The sequence below is a fragment of the Nyctibius grandis genome, chromosome 6 (assembly GCF_013368605.1).
Source record: "Nyctibius grandis isolate bNycGra1 chromosome 6, bNycGra1.pri, whole genome shotgun sequence".
Taxonomy (NCBI): domain Eukaryota; kingdom Metazoa; phylum Chordata; class Aves; order Nyctibiiformes; family Nyctibiidae; genus Nyctibius; species Nyctibius grandis.
In genome coordinates this window covers 73,790,234-73,802,612 of record NC_090663.1, presented here as the reverse complement: position 1 = coordinate 73,802,612, position 12,379 = coordinate 73,790,234, and the positions used below count along the sequence as shown (strand labels likewise).

Sequence of the window (12,379 nt, the reverse complement as noted above, 5' to 3'; positions counted from 1 at the left end):
TCAAGTCCAGCTTACACATCCCCAAACTAACAGCTCTACACTCAAACCATTCATGGTACACAAATCTGCTGCTCGCATCTTTCTATTAAAGGGCTTTTCAAGAATTAGAAACCACTAGAATTCCAGCTCCACAGTTAGATGATAAAATAAAAAATGTGTCATGCCAAAGATCCATCTCACCCAATGTTCTGGGTCAGAGAGCAAGGAGGAAAGAAAGCTTAGGGAAAAAGAGTGTGAGTAGTTGTAACAAGAAGTGACAAGTCTTTTCTTTTTTCTTTCCTCAAGTAGCTGTTTCTACAGCAGTAAAAATCCCAGTTCCACAACTGTTATAGCCAAAAGAAAGAAAATTATCAAAATCTCGGTTTTATGTGTAAAACAGAATTTTCTGACTAAAAAAAAAAAAGCCAGCCATGGACTCCAAAGCAGTAAAGAACCACATCCTTACCATAATCCACCATAAACCAATGAAATTGAATAGAAAAACATACACGTTTAACATAAAATGTTTTTACATCACAAAATTTAAGTTTATTGCAGAAACCTGTAGCATGTGTGAATATCCACTGGATTTCTGTTTAATTGCAGTATTGTATGAAAGGATCAATACATTTTAGACATGTCATTTTATTCAAGCCTAATGCTTGCATTGCTAATATAGAGACTCTTTCAAAGCTCTGGCTCATACTTAATGGCTTTTACTGTAAAATCTATTTCAGCCTTAAGAAATTGGCAGTTTAATTAAAGAGATGCCTACACTTTGGGTATGCATAGCTCTACACAGAAAAGCCCGCTCTCCCATTTCTCCAAAAAGGTGTTAGTTCTAGCCAATTAGGATAATGCTAGCTTTCAGTATCTTAAAGATGGCACGTGTGAAGTATACATTATTCCTTGCTCTTCTCAAATTTACAGAAATCTACATGAAAACTTCAATATTGTAGATCTGTATCTTTAGACTGTGGTATCCCACAATGCCTAGAGGAACATAAAATACTTCTCCAGATTTTAGATTTATTCCTACCATCGTCACATAAAACACATTAGTCACAAGGTACCATGTAAGCTAGATGCCTCCATGGTTCTTCCCCTCCTGCTTATACAGAATTAGAACCTTTCAGATCAAATCTAATCACATTGGAGATGAAGCTTCCCCCCTGCCCCGTAAGTCTTTCCAAGAATCATCAGATTTGATCTTAAAGACAAACAAACATGTCTACAGCTTTAAAAAGAAAAGATTATGTAATTATAAATTCTCCAAGTTTGGGAAAAATACAGTTGATTACACATGTGGGCAATATCCAAAGAGCAAGATATCTAAAAGGGCAGTTGTATTTTCTCAGAGATTAGCAGTATAAGATTCACTGATTTTTTTTTCCAGGGGTGAACACGGCACGAAAGACAGACTGCTTTTACAATTCACTGTAATCTTGAAAAAAGCCTGTGTCAAGGTGAACAAAAGGAAGAAAACGTAATGAGTTCTTCAGCATGTGTTTTAGAGATGATTAATAAACTGTAAAATACAAATGAAACAGCTATTTACTTTTATTCAACTGAAGTGCAATTTGTGAAAGGTCATTAAGGAAGGGCAGATATGTACATCAACAACAAATCCATCGTTTCTTCTAGTCTGCTAAACAGAAGGGAGGAAAATTCCCTCCTCTTCAATAGTGTTCCTTCCTGGAAACTAAGACCAAGCAATAATGCCAGGCAAAACAACAAGAGAAAAAAAAATTGGAAAATAGTTCAAAAAAGTCTTTTCACCACAGACTTTGTTAATGTTGAATTGTCTGGGTGACTTTAAGCAAATATGACTGCTTGACATTAGAGACAATTTCTATCTAATATGAGGCCACGTAATCAGAGCGACGTCAGTTCATATAAGCATCTCATCTGTATGGATATCTCCTCTGCAACTTCTTTATTTTCACCAGTTATTTCTGGTAACTGCTAAACCTAAACACATCTGTTCTGTACTGTTTCGCACCCCAAAGTCCTACAAGTTACATTTGCTTACCACTTTCTATTAACATTAAATTGATTTCATTTGACATAAGAGCAGTAGCAAATACTTCTCTTTTGCAGCAGAGACTTTTTCTGTTCTCCCCACCTCCTCCTGAACGAAATAAATTCAGGTTGGAAAATTATTGCCACAGATCACACACTTGTCAGTTTAAAATCACACTCAAGTAGGCAATTCTAGCCTAGGAATTTATTAGTCAAGTGCAAACCTCAATGATAAAACCATCAAAAGAAATTTTTCATTATTACTTTCCAAATTTTTTTTTTAGACTACTGTAATAATAAACTGTACAAGAACCACTGGAGAACCCTACATGCAAGCACAGAGAATCTGAAAAAGTATTTTAAAGAAAAATATCATTCCATTTAACTTTTTTGTTCCAGAGGCTAGACTGGGAGACCAACCCATGAATCAGCAGGACAGATGCAGCAACATGGAACATGCTGCTTTAGAAACATGTTTAAAACTGAAATTGAAGTGGTAAATCTCTCTGACATGATTTCAGAGATAGTAGTTCTCAAGATGCACTACTCAAACAATCCATACTGAATATTCAGATGCCAGAGGGTATTCTAGTATCGTTCACTGCAATAGATTGTTGGGATGACAAAAATTATCTTCACACTAAGTAACCCAATGAGTAACGTTTCCCATCTCAGTTTCAGGGTAACAGACGTTACACAAACTAACATTTTTGACCTGTGTCATCTAGGTTTTCAAAGATAAGTTCAGTGTAAGCGGTAGTTATTTCTCAAAGAGCAACAGAACATCAGAAACTATATAATGGAAGTAAACATTAAAACCGCTTACCATCATATTTAGCAATGTTATCATCTGTGTCTTCTTTCTTGGTTTTAGACAACACCCACCTAAACCAAAAAGTGTACTAGTCATTGAACTATCTATGCAAAGCTGTATTATTTAACAAGCACAGGAAAAGCAGCGTTCACTTCTAGGCTGTGAACCTGTGATAATGATTTTGACAGTCAGCATCATGGAACTTGTGTAGTTCAAAGAACATGAAAAGAAAAATTAAAATAGATTAGTCTAATATATCATTTCAAAATACTTCCTAAGAATGTAAATGAATATGCAATTGTAACCCTAAAATAATTCAATTATTCTGAATAAACTTCAGTTTTATATACAAGCTGAGTTTGGCAGAATGTAAGAATATTACATAATCATATAATGTCAAAAATACATGGAAAATATCAAGGTTCAAGTGTAAAACCTTCAATATGATAAGGAAAGGAGAAAAAAATCACCCAAAGAAACCTTAACACTATCTGACAGTAACAGTACACATGCATAGCAGAGGACAAAAGGAAGAGGTGGAAGTGTCCAAATTACACATGCTATTACACACTGAACAGATTCCAAGTGTATTGCACATAGGGGATCCCAACAGGGCAAACAAACTCCTGGTCTCCTTGACACTATGAATAGCCAAACTCATCTTATCAAATCGAAGTTACCAAAAAGATATGCACATACCCTAAAACACAAAGCGTTCATTTGGAAGAAGAGAGAAAAAAAAAGCTAAAAAAGGGCAGTCCACCCTCACCTGGTCATACAGGGGTTCTATCCTGAGCCACGCACAGGAATATCTGAAGGCAACAGTGTCACTAACTCTTCACTGTATCAAGTACAATACTACAGTCTCATGATTAATTCTGTAAAGAACTATTTTCATTCGTTGTGAACTACCCTCTGCATGGAATATTTCAGGGATGAATACTTTATCTTTTCTGCTTGATTTTCAGTCAGGTTTGTTTTCCGTTAACAGAGATGCTAGAAAAGCTTCACAGTATAAATGGCAAACTAGATCCTTGGTCTACCAAGAGAAAGACCAATGAGGAAATAAAACTTCTCTACAAGTCATGCAGAAGATTTTCAAGGCCCATTCTCAAAAAAGCTACTCTGTTCTGGTGATTTACCTAGTCAATTTATATGTACGCTTTTCCCCAGTTTTAGGGAAGAAAGGCAACATGCTTCTTTGTCATATATCTTAGTTCCATACTTGTTATTCTTACATAAATTATGTACAGCTAGACCAAAAAATCCCAAGCATTGTAGCTAAAGCTTTGAGTATTAGATTTAGTAGAAAGACAAACTAATCTTTGAACAGATCTCACAAAGCTAGAAATTGGGATGAATTATATCATTTAAGTATCCCAGTTAAGTTTCTGCATTTGTTAATAATTTGTTTGTTGTTGTTTTGTTTTGTTTGTTTTTTGTTTTATTTTTTTTTTTAAACAACCATTATTACCTCTTCTATTTAATCATTTCTCCTGTCATCATTGGTACTGCTTTTGTATTACGTCACTTCTAAATGTTAAGTGCATCATCAAGACAAGTGATACACCGAAGACGTGAGCTTGTTAACTTATTTTCCTTATACATTTGGTCTAAATACATAACAAAAATAAGCTATGAAAGAACATAATGTGAGTAATGACAGACTAACGTTCAGTGGCCTGAAGTTCCCTGTAACTCTACAGAAGTTACAAACAGAAGTTTGTAACAGAAGTTAGAAGTTAGTTACTTTGTACAGAAGTTAGAAACAATTGGAAAAAGGGAGTAAGATTCAATCTTACAAAAGTTACTGGTGCCTGCTACCACATTATTTCATTTACAGTTTAAATCGTGCATCCTCAACAGACATACATGTCTTATGACGGTATAATCTCACTCCTACAGTAGCTGGATGTCACTCTTCTCACAGGAGGTAAAAAATAGGCAGCTTTAAGTTCTACCATAATGAATGTATCATATTGCATCTCCTATCACCTGTCTGGCTCTTCACAGGAGAGTCAGGTTTTGTTCCATCAATTTTAGTAACATATGAAAACACCTTTTTTCATGATTCTTCACAAATCAAGGGATAGCTCTTTTGTTCAACAGCATCAAAATGTACAGGAAAAAAATATACCAATAACAAGACCTGATTTGTCACTAAAAACCAGAAACGGACTTTCACATTTTAAAAGCTTTTCTCATAGCAAGAAAGTACTTTAACAATTCATCACACCAGATCTTACTAAAGAGATTTCTACTGCATTCACAGATTCTACCCGGATGCCCGCTTACTTAACTCGAGCCAGTGACATTATGCTAACCTGGCGTGATTCCAAAAAGAAAAGTCAGTGATCATACAGACCACATTTACAGAATCACAGAATCAACTAGGTTGGAAGAGACCTCTGGGATCATCGAGTCCAACATAGTATCCATTTGGTTTTCCTTGATATTCTACACCCTTTACATCTGAGCTAGAAAGAGGACTGAAAGCCCAGTTCTTTTCCAACTGAAAGTAGTAAGTCTATTCCAGAAATAGAAAGTAATATATTATATTCACTCTTACTGACAGTGCATCGGTGGCACCTGACTATAGCTCACAATACAGAGCTTTTCATTGAGCAACATGAGTCACCCAGTACCAGTTACACCTTACATTGCCATACTGTTGGGAGAAAACTTATAAGATATAGATAAGACAAAAATTTCTGGCTTAAGAATTGTTGAGATAAACCTAAAGATTCTTCTAAAATTTCAATGCAGTAAGGTCAAACTACCTAGGAACACTTCAGTAGTCTCATAAATATCTAATTCTTACTGAGTAATGGGAAGCAACACAATAAATTAATAAAAAAAATCTGCTAAAAAAAGTCTTTCCCGATAGAGGTTTTATCTATAACGCTGCAGGCACTGCCTTCTTACACATACCCAAGTGCACGTGAAGAGGAAGAAAAAGCTTGCTACTGCAGCATAATGGCTATGCACTTCACCTTGCAGCTAGCTAAACTCAACTGGCTAAATCTTTAAATTTTATTATTTTTCTTAATGTCCCTAAACCCAGAGTCTATTAAAAGCTTCCTTAAAACACAAAAAATAGCAACATACCTGAAACATTAACTGTCTGGCTTAACATTATGATGTATTTGGAGCAAGCATTACCAGACTTCCCAATTCTAACCCCTGTAAAAATTAATTTTTATAAAGATGCTAGCAGAAAAATTAATACAAAATAAGTCCTGCCACTGTAAGTTAAACTGCTGAAAGTAAAAGTTTATAATTTTAAGGCATAAACTTACCCAGTCAATGCTCCATCAAATGTTTCTGTAAAATACACTTCCCCAGTTGGCTTTGGAGTCTGGTATACAACCTAAAAGACAGGTATAGATACACATTCTAACATAAATGACAATTTTTCATTTGAAATACACTATCATACCTCCAGAAGTAGTCTACCCAGACAGAGCACCAGATTCTGTTCATTAGAAAGATCTAGCAGCATAGAACACCTTTCCCATGCCCCTCTTATTTCTACAGTTTGGGCGCATCCCTCTAACAGTGAGCAATTTCACATCTGTGAATTTTAAAAACTGCTTCCTGTGTTCAAAGCTCACAATTAAAGTACTGTTACACATCTTATGTGTAATAAAAAAAACAGAAAATTTACTGAACTTGCACCAATTCTCTACTTCCTCCCTTTTTCTTTCTATACGTCTTTTCCCCTCTTGTTTTCCTGTCTACTTGGCACATTACAGCTGGGCTACACAGTAAAAAGAAAAAGTTGAAAAAATAATTTATTACTATTGCTCACATCTATTATGAAGTACAGCATAACAAATGCAGAAAGATTTTCTGGGAATAAGGACAGTGCCAAAAGGCAGCTGTGACTGATGAAATCAAGAAACTCTTCTAAAGTCAAAATCTCAGTAAGACCAAGATGCCTTCTGCTTTCTTCTCTAGAAATGGCACGTTAGGACTTACAACAAAAGGTTCTGTATCTAGATTGAAGCACAGACTAGCAAAACCTTTTTCATGACTACCCACCACAGGCAGGAGATCAGATTTTGCACTTGGCATAGCAAAATCATTCATTAAGCTTGTCCTATATGTCACACACAGCAACTGAAAAACTCAGACTGGTGGGTTTGACCCCACTCAGTTGTCAACTGCGTGTTAACTTGCTCTTTTTTAAATGCCTTTGTCCACCAATTTCTCTGCTAGGTATAACTATGTATCTTACATTTAAACAAGCTTTAACTGAAGACTTCTGTAATCTTACCTCTAAGGAAGATTTCTCTCTGTCAACATCAGCTTCTTTAGACTGCTTGTCAAAATCCTCCACTTCAACATCAGCATCCAGAGTTTCTTCATTTTCAATTTCTGCAGTCACTGAGCTAATTATCAGGACACCCAAGCACAGCCAGTCCCACTGGAAGTGCATCCTGGTTAGCTGAAGAACTGAAAGGTTTAAATTTTAAATATCGTTGCAAGGGTATTATCAATACTATTTATATTTTACCCCAGACTTTATCTACAAGAGAAAAAAACACATTAAAATAATAAGAAATAAAGATCACAAGGCATTGTCATGACAGTAAAGTGCAATATCTTAATTTGAAAAATTTCTTACTATGCAGCCCTGACTCAGACTCTTTTCCCCCTCCTGTTGTCCCTACAGAAGCACTTGTAGCCTGATCCCTTACCTTGCCAGGCCACAAATCTAGCACGAATTTGATTGCAGTAGATATATGTTTAAAAACTAAGACTGCTTTTATTTTTCTCATTCCTTAACAATCCAAACAAGTAATCAAATCGAATCAGTCTCTACAGTGTGGCAAAAAGTAACATCCCTTTCATTAGGGAATATAAAATTGATAGATTTAGGATGTATTATTATCCACTACCAGAATTACTCCTTTGTATTTGTATTTGGCTCTTCTTCCACTTTCTATGTTTAGGTGAGTGCAGTTTATATCCACTCCAGCTGTAAGTGTCAAAAGAAAGCATAAGATTGTTTCAGAAAACATTTTCTGTTTCAAAATTAGCCAATAAGCGCAAAAGTTTAAGGTTAAATGCAAATATCTTTCTAATTTCAGGGAAACCTGAAAATCTTTAATCTGTGTAAGCATGAATGTCAATAGCAGATAACTACCCCAGCCTCCCAATCTAATCTGCTGCAAAAAAGAAAAGATCGTTGCCCAGTATTTTTTGCTTCACATCTGTAACACATACAAATCCAGTTTCGTATCAGAGTACCCAGTGATTTGGAGCAGCGTAGTACCAAGCACACGCCTATGCAAGTTTCCTCAATGGTCTTGCCAAAAATGCTTCTTTCTGAATTTTTTTTTGTCTGAATTTGGAAACAGAAGACAGATCCTAGATACCACTGCACAGGTATTTATCCTTTGGTTCTTATTAATTTCTATCCACAGTAAGTTTAAAAAGAAAAATATTGATATTTAGTTTGCTATTGTAAGACACTTTCAAACCTGGCATTAATTTTAGCCACTACTAGACATACTAAATATTCTGCTACTGAGGTGCTTTCTGTGCCTGAGAAAGCAGTCACCCTCTTAGTTACACCATCATTCTTTACAGATCAAATTCTTTACCACTACAACCCTAAATATCCCAGCAATTCAAGATACCACCTTATACTGGAAGTGTGAGTTAGTTTCTTTCTTCCTACTTTATCGGATTTGCTAAGCTATTCAAATATTAGAATTGCACCAATAATTATTCATCATTCAATTTATAGCATCTGCAAGTTCTATCAAGTAACACGTACAGAGATCAAACGGTAACAGGGCTAAAAAAACCCACACCCCAGTATGACTGTACTACAAATGTCCAAAAAGAAAACTAATTATTTTTTCCTTATTCCTTTTAAGATCTATTAATTTCATATCGACTGCACTGATTATATTTTGAGCCAAAACTCAGAAGTATCATAAAGAAGTGTTTCACACACTAGTACTATGTCAATATTAGGAAATCATCAAAAGCCTCCCCTCTTGGGACAAACACCTATTTTCCACAAAACTACATTAATTACGTTACCATTCTTTTTTTCTCCCCCACTGTTACCCACAATCCATGCCATTCTTTGCAGGACTTTTCACCCTGCTGTGTAATTTGCTTGAGGATGGCAAGCCTACGGTTCCCTCTTTTCTCAGTTATTAACACATTGACACATCTCAAAAGTTATCCGCAAATTTCACTAGGTTTTTTGTATTTTATTTTTAATTTTAGTTAAAAACTACAGATATTGTTAATTCATAGGCCTCCTTGGCCAGTTCTAGAACTTAAAATAATCTTGCCCTCAAGATTTAAAGTCACTCAGTTTATCATACATTTATCAATCTTATGGCGTACTTTGGAACACCTCTGTCTGAAGGCTATCACACTTAGTTTTATCACCCCCATTCTTGACCTTAATCATCATATTAGGACAAACAGTTGAAGAATTTCATATCAATACCTTCCAGGACTCCTTAGCTCAGGTGGCATATATTAGTCAGTATAAGACTTGCTTTTTTACCACAAAACTTGCCTACCTTACTTTAGCTAGTTTGTCATGCAGGTGGTCTTCTCCTCTTCTCCTAAAGCAGATGAAGAGATACATCTTTCTTTGTCAATACATTTCAGGTGTATTTTGTGCACAATCCAAAATCCCTTTCACTTACATAGCTGTAATTTTACTGTAATTAGCCCCATCCACAGACTAGCAAGAAATCAGACTAGTACTTTCCACACAGTTCCCTTCCAAAACTCCTGATGCTTTCACTTCATTCATGCCGAGTCTTATCGCTACTCCCTGATCCTCGCCTAGGCCGTTCCTAATTTAATTCAAGCTTCAATGATATCTTTACTTTCCCCTTCAAGAAGAGAAGGCACACTTCTTTGACCTTTGATCTTTTGACAAACTTTTAAAATAATCCCAGAAACACTGAAATATGTTATCAAGAACAATTACAGTTACCACTCAATTGCCAGGCGAAGATGGTTTTAAACAAGACCATTACGTCTTTTACTTTCGTGAACTCTGCCAGCACTACAACCTTAGAATGTAAAACACATCTTTCAACTAAGCTGGAGTTTCTGGTCTCAAAATAGAACTTCACACTACACATCTAATTGTCTTTAAAACCTACTGAACTTTCCTAATTAACACATGAAGACCTACGAAAAATTTTTCTTATTCTTTCCTCAAGGTGAGATAAAAACAAGCCAAAAGGATCCCCACCGTTAAAAGTTCCTTAGCAGAACTAAACAAGTTACACCAGTCTATGGCACTCACACAAACACCGAACGTGTTTACTAGCAGTTCTAGCCTAAACACCGAAGACCAGTGACTTCCAAACCATCTTTGAGGGAGCTACAGCAAATAGGTAATTGCAAAACCATACATCTTGGCAGTAGTTTCAATTAGGAATGTGATATAACTATAGTATGACCATGAGAGAACTGGATAGCCATTCTTCAGTTTGAAAAGCTGCAATCATAGAAGTTGAATCACAGAAATTTATCCAATAATACTTACACCTCCAAAATGGGATTCCCAATCATTTCTTTTGGGATGGGCAGCTTATATTCAGCTTTCTCTAGATAAACATATTGACAATTTTGTCAATACATCTAACTTCAGACCTGTAATTTTAAACTTCATTTTTGCATAGCTTGGTCACTCTTTACCATGGGTACATTTGCCCATCAGAAGAGACATTTGAGCTAGCAGTACTATTGTACAGCATGCTCCTGGGACCAGCAACAGTGCTGCAACATCAGCACAATATTGCACCTAAAATAATGAGCCACTGTTTCTGAGACACATACTAGCACTGAGGAAAGATAACAGGCATAAACTGAAAGAATATTCTGACTGGGTATTAGAATATTTTTCCCCCATGAGGGCAGGCAAGCAGTGGTACAGGCTGCCTACTCTCAGTCCTCCGGGTTTTCAAAGACCAACCAGATAAAGCTCTAAGCAACCTGAACTGGCCTCAGATCGGACCCTGCCGTGAGCAGCAGGTTGGAGTAGGGACCTCCCGGGATCCTTTCCCATGTGAATGATTTGATTTCTACACATGGTTGCACAGTGCAACGTCAATCTTCAGACCCCTGCACCACGGTCTTTTGCATATTTTACACATGGTATTAAATTAATGGCGTTGTTATTCCATTTGATGCAGAAGAAAGGTCAGGGTTTTTTAGATTATTACTAACTTTTCCTCAGACTTTGAAGAGGGTCATGCCTTTTTCACGAAACTCAGGGTTCTGTATTCTCAAGCAGAAAAGGAGTAAGACTGCCATTAACAGCCTTCCTCACTCAGAGGTCTAAAGCTCCTGCATCCAGTACTAACACACGGCCTTTTCCTAGGGCCAAATACCAATTCCATCCAGGGCAACCCAAAGTGGTGTTTTCTCTCCCACCCCTTCTTCCATCCATAACCATGTGCTCCTTATTCCTCCCCCATATAGCTGCATCAGCATCAACCTGACCAAAGACAGCATCCAGCTGAGACTGCTCCATGAAAAGCACCGGGGAGTTCTAACACCACTTTTTATTTTTCCTTTATTTTGCATGAAAATTCTACTTTCCTACCTTTTGCTGAAGTGTTAAAAACATTGCACTGAAACGAATGCTAAACGTGTAATTAACCATTACTGAGGCCGCAATGCTGTACAGGTGCGGGTGCCTTTTCAAGCTCCTTTATCGTTACAGTCAGCGCGACTAAAACCTCCAGGAACAGATTATTTTCCAATTTAAATTAAAAGTTTGAGGCCAGCGGCCGCTCGGCCTTCAGGCAGCGCCCAAAACGAACCCGCTTCCCGCATTTTACACGGAGACCGCGTTCCGCAACACCGCCAAGGGCGGACGGCGGCCGCAGGAGCGAGCCCGGCCGGCTGCTCCCGCCGCACAACCGCGGGGGCCGCGCGCCTCCCGTCCGGCGGCTCAGCACCTCACGACGGGGGCCCCGGGCCCCGGAACCCACCCCCGCGGCTGCTCCCCCACCTCCTCCCCGCCGCCACACACAGAGCGCCGGCGGAGACCCGCCCTCACACCTGCGGCGAGAGGACGGGCGCTGAGGGGGCCGCCACGCACCTTCCAGCCGCTACCGCGGGCCCGGGCGGCCGCCACTCCCCCCCTCCGCCGCCCTAGTTACAAAACACCGCAGCGCAGAGAGCATCCGCCCGCGCCGCCGGCCAGCCCCCGCGCGGGGCGAGAGGCAGCGGCAGGCCCCGCACACCCCCTCCCCGCGGCGGACGGATTACCGGCGGCGAGGTCCCCTCCGCGCCCCGTTAGCCGAACCCGGCCGTTTTCCCCCGGGCATCACCGGCTGCGCATGCGCCCCGCCGGCGCTGCGGGGGCCCAGGAGCAGGTGCCGCCGCTCCGCCCGAGCCAATCACGGAGCAGCGAGGCGCGGCCCTGCCCAATCCGCGCGCCAACCACCACCTCCACCAGCTGCCGCGGAGCGTGTGTGTGTGTGGGCGGGGACGGCGGGCAGGTAGCTCCACCAATCGAGGGCGCCCTCCCTGCGGCGTGCGCCAGTCGCGGCTCGA

General features: G+C 39.0%; 1 protein-coding gene across 4 annotated transcripts in view; it reads right to left on the bottom strand.

Moving 5' to 3' along the window:
* The window catches only part of CLGN (calmegin), a 30,223-nt gene extending 18,051 nt beyond the window's left edge, over positions 1-12,172 (bottom strand). For 2 of the 4 annotated variants that reach the window (XM_068402795.1, XM_068402799.1), the window contains exons 1-5: positions 12,092-12,172; positions 9,373-9,417; positions 7,095-7,273; positions 6,115-6,185; positions 2,828-2,886 (exon numbers count right to left, since the gene is read on the bottom strand). In XM_068402795.1, coding sequence (XP_068258896.1) covers positions 2,828-2,886; positions 6,115-6,185; positions 7,095-7,256 — 292 coding nt within the window. In that variant the 5' untranslated portion in view covers positions 7,257-7,273; positions 9,373-9,417; positions 12,092-12,172. Of the gene's footprint in view, positions 1-2,827; positions 2,887-6,114; positions 6,186-7,094; positions 7,274-9,372; positions 9,418-11,921; positions 11,966-12,091 lie in introns of those variants that run through there. The other 2 variants (XM_068402796.1, XM_068402798.1) reach the window with 2 other exon arrangements.
* Positions 12,173-12,379: the final 207 nt, after the last annotated feature.